At 36.0% G+C, this 20801-nt stretch overlaps 1 protein-coding gene across 1 annotated transcript; it reads left to right on the plus strand.

The window, feature by feature from the left end:
• Nucleotides 1-3320: 3320 nt before the first annotated feature.
• LOC149820918 (putative WRKY transcription factor 47) lies at nt 3321-20273 on the plus strand. The gene is made up of 6 exons (XM_089983162.1): nt 3321-3732; nt 3989-4060; nt 4200-4358; nt 4632-4913; nt 5590-5703; nt 19221-20273. Exons 1-6 carry the CDS (start codon nt 3451-3453, stop codon nt 19929-19931), a joined length of 1620 nt encoding a protein of 539 aa, XP_089839288.1. The 5' UTR covers nt 3321-3450; the 3' UTR covers nt 19932-20273.
• The last annotated feature ends 528 nt before the right edge of the window (nt 20274-20801 follow it).

The raw sequence follows: 20801 nt of genomic DNA on the forward strand, positions 1-20801 counted from the left end.
TATTTTGTACATTATTGAATTTTGTGTAAAGTGTCTCATTTATGAAGAGAGAATAGCAGAATAATGATATTAAAATGATAAAAAAGAATGTGTTAGAGACCAACCTCTTTATAAAGGTACTCTTGACATGCTAAACACTTAAAATGAATGATATTATAATACATAAAAATATGGCATTTCATATAAAGATGTTCATCTCCATGACTCGTATGATTTATTGTTGTGATTCAGTATAACATGTAAACCCACATGGAACTTGAATCAAGATAATAGTAAAAAACCTCGATAATGAGTTTTTTTGTGTCAATAGGTCAAGTGCGAAAATGATGAGCTATAGATAAAATCCAACCTGATATGACCCGGATTGACTTGGGAACATCAAGAGCCTTTTAGTTTTATGGAGGTTATGGTTGCAGGACAATTATGTGAATGTGAAAAGATCACATAACTACCCATGAATGTAGACGTCTCACTACTCAATTCTCTTACTATATAGATCACCACCGATAGTGTGATGAGAGCTATGTAATTTTGGTTTTTTCTCAAACTCTGGGTTCAAGGATCTTGCTCACGCCAAGAACTCACTTCCACCGAAACATCATTCGATCGACAATGGCCGATTCCAATATGTGGCATTCCCCCGGACTTTTATTCCAACAATATCTACTTGTTCATATGCAAACGGGTTCCAATCATCCCCTAAATGCATACCCTTTTGCTATACCATTCTTAGGAACTCACCATTGAAGGTTGTTTTGATTAAACCTAATCACTAAATAGATTTAGTACCGTCGATTTTATAGAAATCGTCCCTTGGATTGTGTTTTTTCATAAGAAATTATATATGATTTTTTAAAATCATAAAATTTTGATATTTTTACATTGGTTGATTTTTGAACCATGGGGAAATCCTGCATACATGAGTTTCCAGTAATTCAAACATCAATTTTCACTATAAGGATCATGTACATTACATCTATGAGGTCAGATTTGAGCCAAACAACTCAATAATGAGAACCGAAGGGTGGCATGTCAAAAAGGTATGAGTTAGGTGATGATTGGGATCTGTCTAGTTCATATGTCCAGGCTTCACTACCCGAATAAATATAAATAAGATTGACATTAAATGTTTATTAGAAAAACATAAATTGACTAAATTTGTAAATACCTTTACATGTTAAAAATAAGTTAAATTTTTAATTTTTTTGCTAAATTAAAAATATATTACTAAAAAATGACTAAAGCAAGTAATTTTTTTGCTAACTGTTATATCATTTGAATTTTGAAGACGAAAATGGTATAAACATCGGCATCATCTTGTCCATTTTCAGCCATCCATCCATCTTTTGAGAGAGAGAGAGAGAGGTTAATTTTGAAGCTAATCGCACATTGTTCTTGAATATAAGAACACTAACCCATCAGCATGCTCCCAATCCCACCCAAATAACAAGCAGTTGGGCTCCCAAACCCGTCTCACATGAAATATATTTTGCATTAAAATATACAAGAAAATTCTCTGTTCAGTTATTTCGCAAAAAAATCATAGCTCAAACCCAACCCAACTGTTACCCAAGTTGGGACCTGGTGCCCATGCCTGGATATCCGGTCATCATTAGGAGTGTCAATGGGTCGGGTTTGACCTGGATCCAACCTCTACCAAACCCTATAGGGTCAGGGTTTGGTGATAAATAAGAAGGTCCGATTAGAATCTGGGTCGGACTCGAAGGGTCCGATCAATATATGGAGGTGGGTATGGTTTGTGAAATTTCATACCAAACCTGGGCTCAACCTGAGTTTTGACTAAGATTCGCAACTTTTCAATGTAAATTTTTTTTTATTTTACTGGTTATGGTCCAAGTCTGGTTCATGTAATCCTTTTAGGATCCAAGTATGGTTTCTCTTATGGTGGTCTGACTGGATCCAAGTCCAGACCCGGTACCATCATTTTAAATCAGGTTTGGGAGTAGTTCCACCTGGGTCTGAACCAAACATGACTCGTTGACACTCGTAGTCATCATATACCTGAGACAAACACAACCCATTGACATCCCTATTATGATATTTTTTTTTAAGGGAAAGTAAACTTTATTTTATTTAATAAAATTAAAGAGAAGAACTCATGGCGTTGAGGTATCGACCCCCAACTATACAAGAAGAGCAAGGCAAGAGGCAAAAATCATGTGTCGGCCATTTTATGCCAGCCGTGTAAAATACATCGGATAAGATATAGACCAGCAATGAGGAGACATGCATGGTTTGTCCCTCAAAGATCCTCGTGTTTTGCTCCCGCCAAACTGTGCTCACATCTGTGTGTGTGCGTGTTGATGTGTTGTACATGCGGGTGAGTGCATGAAGTAGTGATGCAAATGGATCGGATAAAGTTGGACATGAGATCTGAATTTGACATGTAATTTATGAATTTGGATTTTTACAGGAAGATTTGAATGTGTTGAGATTGAATTTGGATTTGTTAAATTAGATTTCTTTTGGTTTCAGATCAAATTCAGATAAGTATTTTAGTTTGGATCTGGTTCAGATTCTTATTAAAATTAAATATGATTGCAAATTTTACTTTTGAATTTTTTTACCAAATCCATTACTACCACATATATTTTGGATATGGATTCAACCCTATCATATCAAATCTGTTTTGATCCAGATTCCAATTCCAATTCTAGCATTATTACATATATTCTGGATCTTGATTCAACCTATCATATGTATATGATTTGGATCCGGATTCAGATTGGATCTATTGTGCACCTTTTAGATCCAGATTTGGATCTAACAATATTCAACCTGTATCTCAACCGTTGGCACTAGTGTGGTAAGATTTAATCCTAGGGTCAGCTGAAGTTAAGCCGAGCCAACAAGCCACCGGTTTCCTGGGATACCGTAAGGGTGACATGGAAGAAAATGTTGACGTGTCGTACTGGCATTAGTCGGTGGAGATTAGGTGATTGGTGTGGTGGGCCCACGCTGCTTCACCCATTGTCCAATAGTGGCGTCGACCACGTTGACTCGTGAGGATGCCTACGTGGGAAGCGGCGCGAGCTTCGTGACGGAACGCCGTTGCCTTACGCTACGAATTCCGGATCGACGGAGAACTGGCAGCAGCAGCCTCCCGCGAGCTAACGGGAGTGCAACTGTTAGGCTGAGCTGGCGATCTGCGTCTCCGCCGGGTTGGTCATGTTGACGTCAATCTGACGTCGTTAAGGCTCCCCCGAGAAGAATGGGTAGTCTTCTCGATGACCCCGCCTACCTCAAACCTATGAGCCATCTTGTCTTCGCTCGCAAAGACTTCCATGTCGACCCGTCATCCCTTTCACTACAAAAAACATTTCTTATCCTTCCTCCTCTTCTTCGTCACCATCATCATCTTCATCTCTTCTCCTAAATCACCATCATCATCGATTCCTCTCTCTCGCTCTGTTCTTATATAGTTAGAGCATGGATGGGCATAGAGAATTTGGAATCGTGGATTCCAGTGAGATTTCTCTGCATGGTTCCTGTAATAATCTTGCCAAAGGTCCAATGGATTTCACAAGGATGGATCACCGGGACTCTATTACTGAGGTGGATTTCTTCTTAAGGGATTCTAGACCTCCTGCAGAAGACGACCACGACGATTCCATTGGGGATACACCTTGTCTTGAGAATCGATTCCCAGATAAAGGTGATCCAGTACTTCTTGATGGTGGCGGGCGTAAGGAAGCAGAATCCTATGTAAATGTTAGTACCCAAAGAGTCGACTGCTGATTGATTGTACAAATTATTTTCTGTTACTATCTTGTTTCTTTCAACAAAAAAAATTTGTTATTACTTTATTTTCTAGCTAGGAATTATGGTGAACGATACTATAAATTTTATATAGTCATAGCTTCTTGGTTTTTCTTTTTCTTTTTTAATCTTCTGTTTCTAGGTCAAATCTTCCTTGCCAACTTTTAATTGGCTAAATAGATTTGTTTTTTTCTGATGGATACGTCAGACAGGATTGAATCTTTTGACTGCAACTTCCAAGGTCCATCAGTCTGCAGACCATGATCAGGCAAAGAACAAGGTGAGTTAAGCCATGATCTAGATTTCTTGTCTCACTAATTAAATTAAGATCTGGATCTTGGCAGTTAGGTATGAATAAGTAAACAATAATTTAATTTATTGGATCAAAAAAAAGAAGTAAAAGACAATTTTGGTGGTAGGTGACAACACTTCAATCGGAGTTGAGTCGGTTGAAGGAAGAAAATTTCATGTTGAAAGCCATGTTGGAACAAATAAGCCAGAGTTACCGTTCGTTAGAGTCACAGCTGATCCTGGGGTTGCAACATCAAAGTCGAATGAAGGATGTCAGGCAAGATAAGGTTGGTGTTAGATTGCATCTTTTTACATCATATTAGCTAAATAGATGCTTGTTTTCTACAACCACGAAATCCAAATTTGAAAAATTCATGAAAGAAATGGATAACATGTGCCTAACATTTATGGCACCAGATTTTCACAAATAAACTTTTTTAAAAAAAATCTGGTTCATATGCATCAAAGAATCCAAGAACCCTTCGCACACATTTTTTATGACAGATTGTCACCTAAATTGGTGTATTGATGTTTTCTTTTATTGTGTTTTGATATAACAGTGCACGCCTAATGAAGGTGATAACATGATGGTGCAGCAATTAATGGATCCTGGTCCATCCAGCATGCTGGACATCGATAAAGCAAAATCTAAGAAACACGAATCCAAAGCGTTTCTATTGGGAAAATATCAGTATGACAATGAAAATACAGATCAAACTACAGAAAACAATGACAGCATTCAGAATTGTAAATTGGAACAGCTGAAGGTTCCGAATCAGTCACCGGCCTTTTCTTGCCAAAAAGCCAGAGTTTGTGTTCGCACAAGATCCGAAGCCTCTGTGGTAAGATGGATTTAGTCACTCATAAATTATGTGTCATCTTATGGAGTGAATGGCTGACACATCAGGGCTTGCTTAAGTAAGATGCATGGAGATTCAAGTCCAGCAAATTAATGCTGTTATTGAAGCAAATTTAATTAATTATCTCATAACTATCCACCTTCCTGATTAGGAGCGACCATGGTTTGTCGTTTGACAGTGGACGACCATGATTCAAAACTTACTGGGGGCATTCCTTGCCACAAGGTCGAAGCTGAGTTTATTCATTGGCGGCTAAGGGTGACCTCAAGGGTTTTACCAACTGCAGGCCTGCTAATGTGCACTTGGAAATTGAGGGGTTCCCTTGGCCTAGCCCAAAAAGAAAAAAAAGAATCTCATAAACAACATAATTCACTCTTAAAAGTAACATGGTGCATTGTGCTACAACTTTTTCCATTATTTTGTGTTCAATTAGGCAGTCATGCGGAACCTGAACAAGTACATGACATTTTCTTGGTTGGGAGACAATGAACCCGATCATAGAATTGTTGTAGTTCATGAACTTGGTCATATTGCATTTGATGCATTAAGTCCGTTGTCTTTTTTTTTTTTTTGATAAAAATGGTAATTGATTTATGTTATGCCGCGAAGGTGCGAACCCATATTAGATATTTGATATGTGAAATTTTCGTTGCTTCAGATTAGTGATGGATGCCAATGGAGAAAATATGGTCAAAAGATGGCAAAGGGAAATCCTTCTCCTCGAGCTTATTATCGTTGCACCATGGCTGCTGGATGCCCAGTCCGGAAACAGGTACGTATTTAGTGTTCAGCTAATGGGGGGCTATAGTTACTGAATGTTAGCATTAGGATTGTTTGGTTCAAAGGGTGTACAATCAGAAGAGCATTCCTTGATAGCAAGAATACAATGGTGTCACATCCCTTTTGAGTTTAAGGCTGTCACTGGGGGATAGCAAGAATACAATGGTCTTCAATTGAGCGTGCATTAATTAGGGACCTTTCCAACCATGGTCAGCCACACATTGTGTTGGACTAGTTGGCTTGACTATGATTGGACCTGGGTGCAGCTGACAAAATATGTCTTATGAAAAGGATCATGTCCTGTTAGGTGGAGCCAAAAATCCATACACAAATGTATATATATCCTCCACAAAAAGTTCTAAGACATGATATACCCCTAGAAGGCTTCATTCTTAATTTTGACGTTATTTTTTTGTTTTTTTTTTAAATTTATAATTTAATTAATGCATCTAAAATGACCATGCTACCCCCACCAAATCTAACGCACCATTCCTAATATGTCTTCTTTCATCTGCCCAGCCCACCTCTCCTACCCTTGTAAGAATTGTTGGAACTTGCTGAAAATTATGCTATTCAGGCGTGTTGAGCTCATATCAATCAAAGTCTTTGTTCACTTTCTAGCCATTGTTTCTCTCTTCTTATTTCTCAAAATCTCTAAACAATGTGCGCCTCTTCTTTTTCCTCTCATTGATGGCCTTCATCTTCATTGACATATAACCTCACCTCATCCACCACCATCCCGAACGCTCAAAACTTCTCCTTCTTTACCTCCAAACAAAAGTGAAATTTTCTCTCTTCTCAAATCTGCAGCCAACCCTGTCACATTTTATTGTCCGACTACTTCTCTGTAAAAGCAGAGGCTGATGAAAGAAAGGTTACTGTGACCACTTCAAACTACCTCCTTGCTTTGAAGCAAAATCCAAAGTCATTTTTTTATTTAATAACGAGAGCACCCACAACTCAACTAGCCATGATTTTTGAGAATTTTTGGCTACATTAGATCAAATGTGATAAGTTGAGCTTGGGAGGATTTTATGAAATACATAAAATTCTTAATGAAGCTCATTTTGTTTATGCAACAGAATATTAAGGTTATTTCTTCGTAGACATTAGAACATTGATGCAGGGGCCATCGATTCCATGATATAGGCGGAACAACACTTGAAGGGTGTGATTTCGGCAAGTTCCAATAGTTCTGGCCATCTTTTTATGGGTGGAAGGTTGGGAAATGAGTGAGTGGATGGAGGAGGACAGATTTAGAAAGGTGTGTGCGAGTTTAAAGGAAGGGTAGAATGGCTATTTATGTTCATTAATTAAAAATAAAGTTATATGGCTAAAAAACCTTTTGTCATAATCGCAGCAAGGTTACCTTTTTTTTTTTTACTTGAAGGGCATATCATGTCTTATAACCTAGAATGCTTAAATGGTTGTGTATTTTAACACTTCCTATATATATATATTACACACTTGATTTACATAGATCTAAGCTCCAAAAGCAAAATGTAACCATTGGATCATGTCTATTATACATTATTTTCATGTGCTAAAGTTTACTCAAATATGATGTTTTATACCATTTTAAACCACAATTATTTTATTAATTGTGAGTTGTTGATTTTCATGATCTTAAAAAAAAAATCTCATGGTGTCTTAAACATGATAAAAGCTTCTAATATATTAAATAAATCATACTAAACACATGAATTGTTAGATTTACCATTTGATGACTAGATCTATGTAAACAAAAGTGTGTAATACTATATGGTATAATGGTACCACTATATATATGTGTGTGTGTCAAAAGAGAGATAGATGAAAACCTACAAAATTAAACATGCTAAATTGGTTGAAATGGGTTTTCTATCACTTTTTTTGCAGCTCTAACTTTGTAGATGTGTTTAGTATGGTCGATTTGCTAGTAATCAACACATAGATCATATATTTCAATAAAAAAAATCAATCTCAAATTTTACAAAGATTACGAGTGATGTATTCTGGTGGGCTTGGGTTAGGTTTATGGGTTTAGATAGGCTATGTTAGGTTTAGAGTTGAGTCAAAAGTTAATTCTGGTGACTGGGTAGACTAGTTCTGATAGGTTTCATTATCAAATATGGTATGCCCAAATTGTGTAACAAAAAAATTCCAAAAATTAGGAGATAATTCTAAAAATCTTAAGGAAGGAATGTGACAAATTTTAGGGTAGGGGATTTATATTTTGAAAATTAAAAATTAGAAAAGTTACGGGTCATGAATGGATTGTTTGCAGGCTGAAAAGAGTTTGGGTAAAACAGACTCGAATTGTAAAATTTGAAAGTGCACTAGGATCGAGGCAACGAGCACTAGAGAGGGGGTGAATAGTGCTTTTAAAACTTTCTGCGGAATATTGAAGGATTTTGCAAATCTCAAAGCAAACACACAAAGAACACAAGATTTTATCCTGGTTCGGTCAAACCCGACCTACATCCAGTCCCCAAGCAAAACCCGCTTGAGATTTTCCACTAACAACCTTGTAAACTACAAGATCACACAGACCATAACCGGTCCCACTTTCAGTAACAATCCCACTGAAAGCAAACAACTCCTTTACACCAAGGAGTCCTTCTTTTTACAGAAAAGAAATAACAACTTACAATACAACCTATGAGCCTTCCTTTTGAATGCAAATGAGATGCAATTGGCTTTTGAGGTTGTTGAAACACTCTACTCACGAATTCACTATCTCTCAAAGTGATTTGAGTGAAAAACTGAAGTGAAAATATCACGTGAGTGAGAAAATCAATACTTGACTGAATAAGAGTGAAAAGCAAGATTCAAATCGATTGAATTGTTGTTTTTTAGTGTAAAATGCACTCATATTTATAGTTAAAAGATTTCATACGTTGAGAGTATGAAAGGGTGTCAAAACTGTTCATTTTGAACGATCAAAACGTTTGAAAAATGAAAAGACACACCTTTTTGAAGTTTCAGGAAAACGGCAAAATTAGTCGACTGAAACATCAGTTAGTCGACTAATAGTTAGTTATTAGTAGACTGACAGTTATCGTCGGTCGACTGATCTGTTAATCGAGCCGTTTGAAAATCTAAACTTTTGAAACTTAGTCGACTGGAGAAAAGTTAGTCGACTGATAATATCATCAGTAGACTGAAAAACCTTTTAGTCGACTGCTGCTAAAAACTTCTGAAAAACAAACATTCTGTTCGGTCGACTGATAAAAAGCATTAGTCGACTGCTGCTAAATTTTTTTCAGAATACACATGTTCTGTTCAGTCGACTGAAAAATCATTAGTCGACTGCTGCTAATTGTCCAGAAAACAGACATTCTGTCCAGTCGACTGATAAAACCTTCGGTCGACTAATTTGACAAGAATGACTTTTTAGAAAATATGTCGCAAAAGGATTAGTCGACTGATAAGTCTATTGGTCGACTAATAAACATGAAAATTTAAGAAAAGAGTTTTCTAAAAAGAGTTTCAAAAGAGTTTCTTTTAGAAAAGTTTTTCTAAAGACTTTTAAGGTGAAATGCAACCTAAATATGCACTCTAAGTAAGGCTCTTATAAGAATCTAAGACTTTTAATGAATTAAACATTTGCACTCTAGTCTTCAAGGATTCTTCACTGAATTCTTCAATTTCTTCATAGCCTTAGCTGAAATGCAGTTGATTCCACTTGCTCATCATCAAAACCTTGTACTTGAAGTATCATGTATGGCTTCATTGTCGTAACAATCTCCCCCTTTTTGATGATGACAAACTTAATCAAAGATGAAGCATTTAGATGCATAGATGGAGATTTTACTCCCCCTATCAATATGCTGCAAAACATTAAAAGTTAGCACATTTAAAGCACATATATCACATATTGATTGGTTTGCATTTTCATTCATCATGTATTCATGTATTTAGAAATACATTTATTCAAAGCTTTTCTTTTTCTCTTAATTTTGCATTTCTCATGCAAGATCTCCTGTAATGTAATTGCTAATGCTATCTTTATCTTTTTCTCCCCCTTTGTCAGAATAAAAAAGAGTAAGGGCAAAAATAGCATAAGCAGAAATAGAGATAAGTTTAAAATATTACAAACCATAAAGTAAGTTTTTCAAAGATCAAAGACCAGAAAAGAGAGTTTAGCAAATCCTTAATGGCAGTTACATCCTTCTGAATTGAAGCAAGTTGTTGAGTCACATCTTCACGAAAGGTGTGTTGATGCAGCTCTAAAGCTTCCAGTCTCTGCATAACTTCATCATGGTCTTGATTTGTCAAAAATTTCTTTCTTTTTGCATGAGATGAAGGTGTCACAGAAGGTAAAGGTTCAGAAATAGATGGTTCATTAGGATCAGATGGTTCAGTTTGATCAACATTTAAGGGAGGCAGATATTTAATTTTCATTCTTTTAAAAAATTGTTTGATCAAAGAACTTTTTTTGCTTAATGTATTTTTCATTTGTTAAAGGAACTTTGAAATGTCTAAAAATACGGGTTAAAAGACAACCATAAGGAAGAAATGGTTTTTGTTTCCACAAGTTTGTAAAATACACATTGGCCCAGTTGACAGAAATATTCCCAAATAAAACATAAAGAGCCGTAGATAGATCTCTGGAATAATAATCAAAAGAACCAGTTTTGGGTAGAACATTGTGGGCAAGGATTCGTCCAGCAATGCGTGCACGAGTTTGAATATTAGTATTTTTAAAAGGAGGGCAGTGAGGTGCTTCTAGAAGAAGAATTTGTTCAAAAACTCTTTCATCATTCAATTCAATAGTGTTGAAAAGAGTGTCTGAAGGTGGAATTTCAAGAATTTCTCCAAGCAATTTCGAATCAAACTCGATTTCAACATCACAAACGAGAGAAGACAAAACTCCAGTTTCATGATTCATTTGTAAATTTGTTTAAAACAAGTGAATAAGAAAAGGATAGTGAAGAATATCTGCACAAGCATCAAAAAGATGTGAAATATCAGGAAATAATTATCTTATTTTGTAACGAGAAAACAAGTGAAATAGATCATTTCGGCCTGGTAAAATAGGTAGTGCAGAAATTGATCCAAAAGTGTCATAGAGAAGAGGGTTGCGAAGTAATCTTAGTGAAAAACCATGTCTTGAAGTAGGTGTAGGAGGAGGAGAACCTAAACCTTTTGCAGATGCAGACTTCGTGCGAGGCATGGTTACCAAAATGTCGGCTTCCAAATAACGTCCGGCAAGGGGAAAAAGCTTTCCGACGTTCAAAAACAAAGGACGATGCGGTGGCTGACGGCGAGGAGAGGTCGGCCAAAAGGGGATTCCGACAAAGCACTGTCACGGCAAGAGAGTTCCGGCGTGTTTTTGAAGATGCGCCAGTCACTACAAGAGGATTCTGGCGTTTGAAGATTACGGCCACAAGTTTCCGGCGTCTCCCTGTTACGGTAAGAAAATCCCGGCGATGATGGAGTCGAACGGTACTCCGAGGGTTTTTCGGAAGAGAGAGAGAGAGAGGGGCAAAAGAGAAAGAGGGATTTTTGGTTTAAAGGGTTTCGTTTTTAAGAAAAATGAAAAAATACGAAGTGAAACGATGCCTTTTTTAAAAAAAAACGGGTTTTAAAAAACAAATCCAAGGGGTGTTGAGTCCCTTCACTTAAAATTTTTTTAAAAAAATTTAGTCGACTAAAACTTTATCGGTCGACTTACAAAAGTGTGACTTATTTAAAAAATATCATCAGTCGACTAGAACTATATCGGTCGACTAATATGATGCGATACATTCCAAAATATAAAAACACCAGTCGACTAGAATTTTATCGGTCGACTAATATAGTGCGATTTTAAGATTTTGTTCAAAAAACAGCATTTTTATAAATCCAAAAATGAGCAAATACCTGGTTCTCTCCTAATTCTCATAAAATCTTCATTTTTAAGAGGTTTAGTGAAGATATCGGCATGTTGTTCTTTAGTGGAAATAAAATTTAATGAAATATCTCCTTTTAACACATGATCTCTTAAAAAATGATGTCTAACTTCAATATGCTTAGTTCTTGAGTGCTGAATAGGATTTTTTGAAAGATTTATAGCACTAGTGTTATCACAATAAATAGTTGTTGTGGAGTAGTTCAAACCAAAATCTTTTAATGTCTGTTTCATCCAAAGTACTTGTGAACATGCTAAACTAGCCGCTATATATTCAGCTTCAGTTGTTGAGAGTGATACTGAATTTTGCTTTTTACTAAACCAAGAGATTAAGGAATATCCCAAGAAATGACAAGTTCCACTAGTACTCTTGCGATCAGATTTACTTCCTGCAAAATCTGCATCACTATATGAAACTAAATCAAAGGAAGATGATTTTGGGTAAAACAAACCGAAATCTGAAGTATCTTTCAAATAACGAAGATTTTGTTTTACTGCAGTTAAATGAGATTCCTTTGGATTAGCTTGAAATCTTGCACACATACAAACACTAAACATAATATCAGATCGACTAGCAGTTAAGTATAATAGAGATCCGATCATACCTCTGTAGAGCTTAGTATCTACACTTTTACCATTTTCATCTTTATCAAGAGAAGTAGTTGTACTCATAGGATTCCTTCTTGATTTCGATGAGTCCATCCCAAATCTCTTGAGAAGTTTTTTTGTATACTTACCCTGATTGATGAAGATTCCTTCTTCAGTTTGCTTTATTTGAAGTCCAAGGAAGTAGTTTAATTCGCCCATCAAGCTCATTTCAAACTCTTCCTGCATAGCCTTAGCAAATTCTTTACAAAGAGAATCATTAGTAGAATCAAATATTATGTCATCAACATAAATTTGCACAATAAGAATATCTGAATTAAAATGTTTAATAAATAAAGTGGAGTCTACCCGACCAATGGAAAAACCAGATTGTTCTAGAAAATTTCGTAGTCTTTCATACCACGCTCTTGGTGCTTGTTTGAGTCCATACAGAGCTCTTTTCAATTTGTAGACCTTTTCTGGATATTTCTCATTTTCAAAGCCTGGAGGTTGCTCTACATAAACTTCTTCATTGATGTGTCCATTTAAAAATGCACTCTTAACATCAATTTGATATAACTTGAAGTTCATGTAACTAGCAAAAGCAAGCATCATACGAATTGACTCTAATCGAGCCACTGGTGCATAGGTTTCATCAAAATCTATGCCTTCTTCTTGATTATAGCCTTGTGCCACTAGCCTTGCTTTGTTACGAATGACTTCACCATTTTCATCCAGCTTATTTCGGAAGACCCATCTTGTTCCAATTACTGGATGATCCTTTGGTCTATCAACTAGATCCCAAACATCATTCCTAGTAAATTGGTTAAGTTCTTCAGACATGGCTAAAAGCCAAAATTCATCATCACATGCCTCATTGATATTCTTTGGTTCTAATTTAGATATGAAAGCAACATTTGCAATATATTTTTCTAACTGCCTTCTAGTTTGGACATCACTCTTTATTTCACCAATAACTTGTTCATGTGGATGATTAGGAACTTCTTTCCAAACCGGTTGAAGAGGAATATTTTCTTGAGAAGTACTCTCTATCAAGGGTTCTTCTTGAAGTATTGCTTCTTCTTCTTCGCTTAGAGGTATAACCTGCTCACAATTCTCATCAAATGCAACATGTAGAGATTCTTCAATACAAAATGTTCTTTTATTGAAAATACGATATGCTTTACTTCTAGAAGAATATCCAAGAAATATTGATTCATCTGATTTTGAATCAAACTTATCAAGATTATCTTTGGTATTTAACAAGAAACATTTACTACCAAAAATTTTGAAATATGAGATCTTTGGTATACGATCATAATACAATTCAAAACATGTTTTATGTAAAATTGGTCGAATAAGAACACGATTTAAGACATAACATGCTGTATTAATTGCTTCAGCCCAAAAATATTTTGGTAAATTTTTATCTTGAAGCATGGTTCTAGCACATTCTTGCAAAGTTCTATTCTTTCTTTCAACAACTCCATTTTGTGGAGCCGCTCTAGGAAAAGCAAAGTTGTGAGAGATACCATGTAAATCACAAAACTTTAGAAAAGATTCATTTTCAAATTCACCACCATGATCACTACGAATTTTAATAATAGATGTAGATTTTTCATTTGTAATTCTTCTACAAAGTTTAGAAAATTCTGAAAAAGCATCATTTTTGCTTTTTAGAAAAATCACCCATGTAAACCGAGAATAATCATCTACTATAACAAAAGCATACTTGCTACCATTCAAACTTTGAATTCTAGATGGTCCAAATAGATCTAAATGTAAAAGTTCAAGAGGACGTTTTGTTGAAACTATATCTTTAGCTTTAAAAGAACTCTTAATTTGTTTACCCCTTTGACAAGCATCACATAAGTGATCCTTTTTATATGGTATTCTAGGTAGGCCTCTTACAAGATCATTCTTGGATAATTTTGAAATAATTTTAAAATTAACATGTCCAAGTCTCTTGTGCCATAACCATTGAATTTCATTTGAAACAATAAGACATTTTTCATTAAAAGAGGGTAATTCATCTAGATATAGTTCATACACATTGTTTCTTCTTTTACCTTTAAAAATGATCTTTTTAGAATGAAAATCAGAAATTAAGCATAAATCATTTTCAAAAGAAACATGAAAACCTTTATCACATAATTGACTAATAGATATTAAATTATGCATTAAACCATCCACTAAAAGAACATTTTCTATCAAGGGAAATTTTGGATTACCAATACCTATCACTTTTCCCTTGTTATTGTCACCAAAGGTGACGGTTCCTCCATCCTTATTTTGGAGGGTGGAAAATAACTCCGGCCTTCCAGTCATATGTTTGGAACAACCGCTGTCCAATATCCATTTGCTCCTTATGTTGTGTACCTACAACAAAATCAAACAACAGAGCATTTGACCCCTTTCTATTTTCGGGTCCATGAGAGTTAGTCTTAGGAACCCATATCTATTTGGATTTTGGTTTCCTTTGATAATAATTATTCTTTCTATAAAAGGATTTAGAATAAACATTTCTAGAATAATCATTTCTAGATGCATTTCTATTAGAACTAGAAAATTTAGTTTTATGAACAAAAGGTTGAGAATAATGTCTTTGATTTTTCACCACATAGTTTGGTCTATTTTGAGTATCAAAGAAGCTATATCCCAATCCGGTTGTATTAACCGAGCATCTTTGAGAACCAAGAAGTTTTTCTAGATTCTCTTGACCATTTGTAAATTTGGTCACTATAGAAAGAAGATCATTTGACTTTTCTTTAAGACTAGATATTTCCTTTTGTAAGCGATTGGTTCTAACTCCAATTTCTTTTATCTCAATTGCCTGGCAAGAATTTTCCTTCTTGAGATCTTCTATTTCTTGAAGTAACACTTTATTTTAAGAGTCAAGAGTTAAATTTTCAGTTTTTAACTCTTTATTTTTAGAACTAAGACTCTTAAATTTAGCATGCAAATCATTAAATGCTTCAAATAACTCATCATAGTCAAATTGACTTACCGATTCTTCTTGTGCTATAAAACACATGTTGGCGACTTCTTCATTTGATTCTTCATCGGAAGAGGAGTCACTATCATCCCAACATGCTTGAAATGCCTTTTTCTTCTTGAATTGGTCCTTGGGCTTGAATTTGAGAAGAGGACAATCTTTCTTGATATGTCCTGCCTTTTTGCAGTTAAAGCACTTTACTTCATTGGGAATGGAAGAATCTGCTTTCTTTGCCTTTCTTTGAAATCTTCCCTTTTTGATGAATCTTCTGAATTGCCTTGTGATGAGGGCAATATCTTCATCTTCATCTTCATCTTCTTCAGAATTTTCTGAGTCAGAAGTAGCCTTAAAAGCAAGAGATTTCTTTTTAGGCTCTTCTTCTTGTCTGTCTTGAAGTTGGACCTCATATGTCATTAGGTTACCAACTAAGTCTTCAAGAGTGAGAGTATTGAGATCATTTGCTTCTTCAATAGCAGTGGTTTTTCTCTCCCATTCAGGAGTTAAACACCTTAGAATTTTTCTGACTAAATCCACTTGTGAATATTCTTTTCCAAGGGATTTCAAAGTGTTAGTTATATCGGTCATTCTAGTTACCATGTCCGATATAGATTCATTTTGCTTCATTTTGAACAATTCAAATTTATGAACTAAAGAAGCAATTTTAGATTCATTTACCTTTGACGTACCTTCATGTGTTACGAGAAGAGTATGCCAGATTTCATTAGCTGTAGAGCATTGAGAGATGCGATTGAACTCTACCTTGTCAACGCCACAATATAAGGCATTCATTGCCTTGGCATTAAGTGAAGCAGTCTTCTTTTCATCATCGGTCCATCGGCTGAAATCAGTTGATGGAGTGTGATACTTTTCTGAAACAACTCTCCAGATATTGAGATCCATGGATTGCAGGAATATTGTCATTCTTACTTTCCAGTATGCATAGTTTGTTCCATCGAAGAGAGGAGGACGAACAGAGGAGCTTCCTTCTTTGTGCTGAGATGTTGTAGTTGTCATGCTAGATGATGGTCAAATCAAAGTAATAGCAAACTTGTGCTCTGATACCAAATGAAAGTGCACTAGGATCGAGGCAACGAGCACTAGAGGGGGGTGAATAGTGATTTTAAAACTTTCTGCGGAATATTGAAGGATTTTGCAAATCTCAAAGCAAACACACAAAGAACACAAGATTTTATCCTGGTTCGGTCAAACCCGACCTACATCCAGTCCCCAAGCAAAACCCGCTTGAGATTTTCCACTAACAACCTTGTAAACTACAAGATCACACAGACCATAACCGGTCCCACTTTCAGTAACAATCCCACTGAAAGCAAACAACTCCTTTACACCAAGGAGTCCTTCTTTTTACAGAAAAGAAATAACAACTTACAATACAACCTATAAGCCTTCCTTTTGAATGCAAATGAGATGCAATTGGCTTTTGAGGTTGTTGAAACACTCTACTCACGAATTCACTATCTCTCAAAGTGATTTGAGTGAAAAACTGAAGTGAAAATATCACGTGAGTGAGAAAATCAATACTTGACTGAATAAGAGTGAAAAGCAAGATTCAAATCGATTGAATTGTTGTTTTTTAGTGTAAAATGCACTCATATTTATAGTTAAAAGATTCCATACGTTGAGAGTATGAAAGGGTGTCAAAACTGTCTATTTTGAACGATCAAAACGTTTGAAAAATGAAAAGACACACCTTTTTGAAGTTTCAGGAAAACGGCAAAATTAGTCGACTGAAACATCAGTTAGTCGACTAATAGTTAGTTATTAGTAGACTGACAGTTATCGTCGGTCGACTGATCTGTTAATCGAGCCGTTTGAAAATCTGAACTTTTGAAACTTAGTCTACTGGAGAAAAGTTAGTCGACTGATAATATCATCAGTAGACTGAAAAACCTTTTAGTCGACTGCTGCTAAAAACTTCTGAAAAACAAACATTCTGTTCGGTTGACTGATAAAAAGCATTAGTCGAGTGCTGCTAAATTTTTTTCAGAATACACATGTTCTGTTCAGTCGACTGAAAAATCATTAGTCGACTGCTGCTAATTTTCCAGAAAACAGACATTCTGTCCAGTCGACTGATAAAACCTTCGGTCGACTAATTTGACAAGAATGACTTTTTAGAAAATATGGCGCGAAAGGATTAGTCGACTGATAAGTCTATTGGTCGACTAATAAACATGAAAATTTAAGAAAAGAGTTTTCTAAAAAGATTTTCAAAAGAGTTTCTTTTAGAAAAGTTTTTCTAAAGACTTTTAAGGTGAAATGCAACCTAAATATGCACTCTAAGTAAGGCTCTTACAAGAATCTAAGACTTTTAATGAATTAAACATTTGCACTCTAGTCTTCAAGGATTCTTCACTGAATTCTTCAATTTCTTCATAGCCTTAGCTGAAATGCAGTTGATTTCACTTGCTCATCATCAAAACCTTGTACTTGAAGTATCATGTATGGCTTCATTGTCGTAACAAAATTAATATCTTTATACAGAGATATGACAAAATCATGATTTTTGGAGCATTCTGATATAGATGTCCTAAAGGTGTTTGAGTCAAAGTTTTAGGTCTAATTGACTAACAGTTTGGGCTGGGTAGCTTCTGCTAGTCTGGCAAAAATTTTCTTTGTCAGCAAACCAATTATGAATAGATTGAGGTTTATGAAGGGTACAGGGTTATGGACAGGGTTCTAATGACTTACACGTTTCATAAGAAGAGTCCTAAGGCTGGGAAAGGATATAGTTTGTCTGTAGTTAGCCAAGGTTCCACGTACTCGACTGGTTTGGGTCAAGTACACCACTTTGTTGATGTAGTCCACACGAACACCTAAGTAGAAGTGGTTTGGCTTAGCTTGGATCTATTTGCATGATTCAGACTTTTGAAGATGGATCGAGCTCACTCAAGACTTGGTTTGCATCAAAGAGTCCTTGATTTTTTAAATCATACAAAAAACATATCTTTGTGTTGGAATATGACGATCTAAGAACCAATCTAATTAATATATATATATATAGAGAGAGAGAGACAGAAAGAGTAGGGGTGGTAGTTGCCTAGAATTTTTCTAGCCTGCTAGGGTTTTAAAGGTTTTTTTCATGTTTTTCTTGAATTTGACTACACATATGTATTATACATGCTTGATTTTATAAGGATCAAATCTTGGATCGTCCAATTCTGATATGTTGGTAGGTTTTTATAAGGTTTAAAAATGTACAATGTAAGATTTTCATAAATATTCAAGGCTTAAAAAGAATATTTTTAACAAAAAAAACATGTTTTTAACAAAAAAAACATGATCCAAGTGTCATTTCCTAGCAAATTGAATCGAATGTATCTGTAGCTTAAGTCAAACCGAATGTATCTGCAGGTATGGCTGGTAAACATACAGAACAACTCATGACTCGGCTGGGTTTATCTCATCACAAACGCATTTGTGATTGGTTCATATAGTTGGTGAGTTGAGCCATGAGTAGCTGGTTTAGCTTAAATGAGTCAAGCCCAAACATAGATTTTTGGCTCGGCTCGGCTCATGAAAGCTTGTATAGATAAAAATATAATTTTTTTATGTATAATATGTTTTAAGTGTAATATATAAAAAATTATAATGCATGAAAATATATATAAAAGAGAAGAATGAATGAAAATTATACACCTAAAATATAAACTATTATGTGTAAAAATTCAATATGTAAAGTCCGAATGATGATAAACCCGATTATTAGAGAAGGAATGTCGTAAATTATCATCATTTGTAGATTTTGGGCCTTCTTTTGGTTGGACGGTCCACCTTTCGTTTATATATATATATATATATATATATATATATATATATATATATATATATATATATATATATATATATATATAGTTGATGTGGTTGCTTCTTCCAACCCAAAAGGCTCATCGCCATTTAGGTATATGCATTTTCTGTTACTCAATAAATACACAAATCAGTGTGTTATATATGTTTTCTACATGATACCCAAGCATTGCAGTCACTTTTCTTAATTAGTTAATTAGCTGGTCTCACTGATGCCATCTCATAACAGGTTCAAAGATGCGGGGAGGACAAAACAGTACTCATAACCACATATGAGGGTAGCCACAATCACCCCCTCCATCCCGCTTCTGCAGCAATGGCCGCAACAACTTCTGCAGCAGCAAGCATGCTCCTAGCCAATTCTTCTTCAACAACTACCATTCTCCACCCACACCTCTTTCCCATGCTGCCCAACTACCGCTCCACCATGGCCACATTATCTGCCGCTTCACCCTTTCCAACTGTCACTCTAGACCTCACCCAGCACACTAACCCTAACCCTAATCTTCTTCAATTCCAACGGCCAACTCCACCCTCTTTCCCACTACCATTTCCCAGTTGCTCTCAACTCATAGGGCATCCTCTATATGATGAGTCTAAGCTACCAGGGCTGCCCGTCAGCCTTTTGCCGGTGCAATTTTCATCGCGACAAATGCCGTTGGCCGAGTCAGCCACAGCTGCAGCTGCAGCAACATCTACTGCAAACCCGAATTTTGCAAGCGCTTTAGCAGCTGCTATCAGCTCTATCATAGGGGAAACAGCAAGGAATATAACCACCACCAGCAATGGCAACAACAACAATAACATGAACAGTTGCTACAACATTGGTACTAGTAGTAATGACACAAGTACCAAAACCAACATTATTGGTTCTTTGCCTGCTGAACTGCCTGGATCGCCACAGCTTCCACAATCATGCACCACTTTCTCTATAAACTAGAGATGTCCGTAAAAAAAAAAAAGAGTTACATCTAGCCATTTTCCTCACTTTTTTAAGACAAAAGGAGGCTGAGAGACTTGTGAAGGTCGGAGATAGATGGTGGGCTTTTTATGTAAAAAAGGATGTTCAGAGAGTTGTAGTTTAGTCTTTTACAAGCATAATTTCTCTGTGAAGTTACGAACTTAAATTCAGGTGGATTGTTCGTTATGTGAAATCAACAAAGAACGGAGATGTGCTGATTATGTGATGAGCATGTATCTGCGGCCTGTTGGATAGAAGTGGAGGCTTTGTAGTTTGTACATATATATGTAATTCTAGAATAAAACGAGAAGGATGAAGATATGCATGATGAACTTTCTTTTTTATTTTTTCGACAGAGAAAGCTGGGGTTAGGCAGACCCCTACCAGTTATACAACATACCATTTGGGGTTCGAACTTGCAACGTCCCAATACAAGGTAACGCACTGCTCCTGCCAGACAAGCGGAGCCCCCGTTGGTTGTGTTTTCTTTTTTATAGCATCAATTTTTTTAGGCTTTTAGATGTGGGCACTGGATCAAACCCCAATGGCACACGGTGTGGGTGGGTCCATAGCTTTTAGGCCATGTAAGGCACGGTGGTCGTGGGACCCCATCTGAGGTTTTTCCCTCTTCGGTGAGGGTTTCTCGTCATAAAAAAATATTATGCTTAGAAAGGCTACGGACACACCCATGTGTACCCCCTTTCATCAACAAACCATTGAACATAAGCTGCTTCTGACCACTGCGTAGGAGAAAAAAAGACCTCTAGTGTGGCGCAAGGTTGTTAAATGTGATGAGGGGAAGCGAGGCGTTGAGCATGTTATGAAGCGAGGCGTAAGCCTCGATGCGTT

This window comes from Nuphar pumila, chromosome 12 (assembly GCF_984573655.1).
Source record: "Nuphar pumila chromosome 12, dmNupPumi1.hap1.1, whole genome shotgun sequence".
NCBI classification, from domain to species: Eukaryota; Viridiplantae; Streptophyta; class Magnoliopsida; order Nymphaeales; family Nymphaeaceae; genus Nuphar; species Nuphar pumila.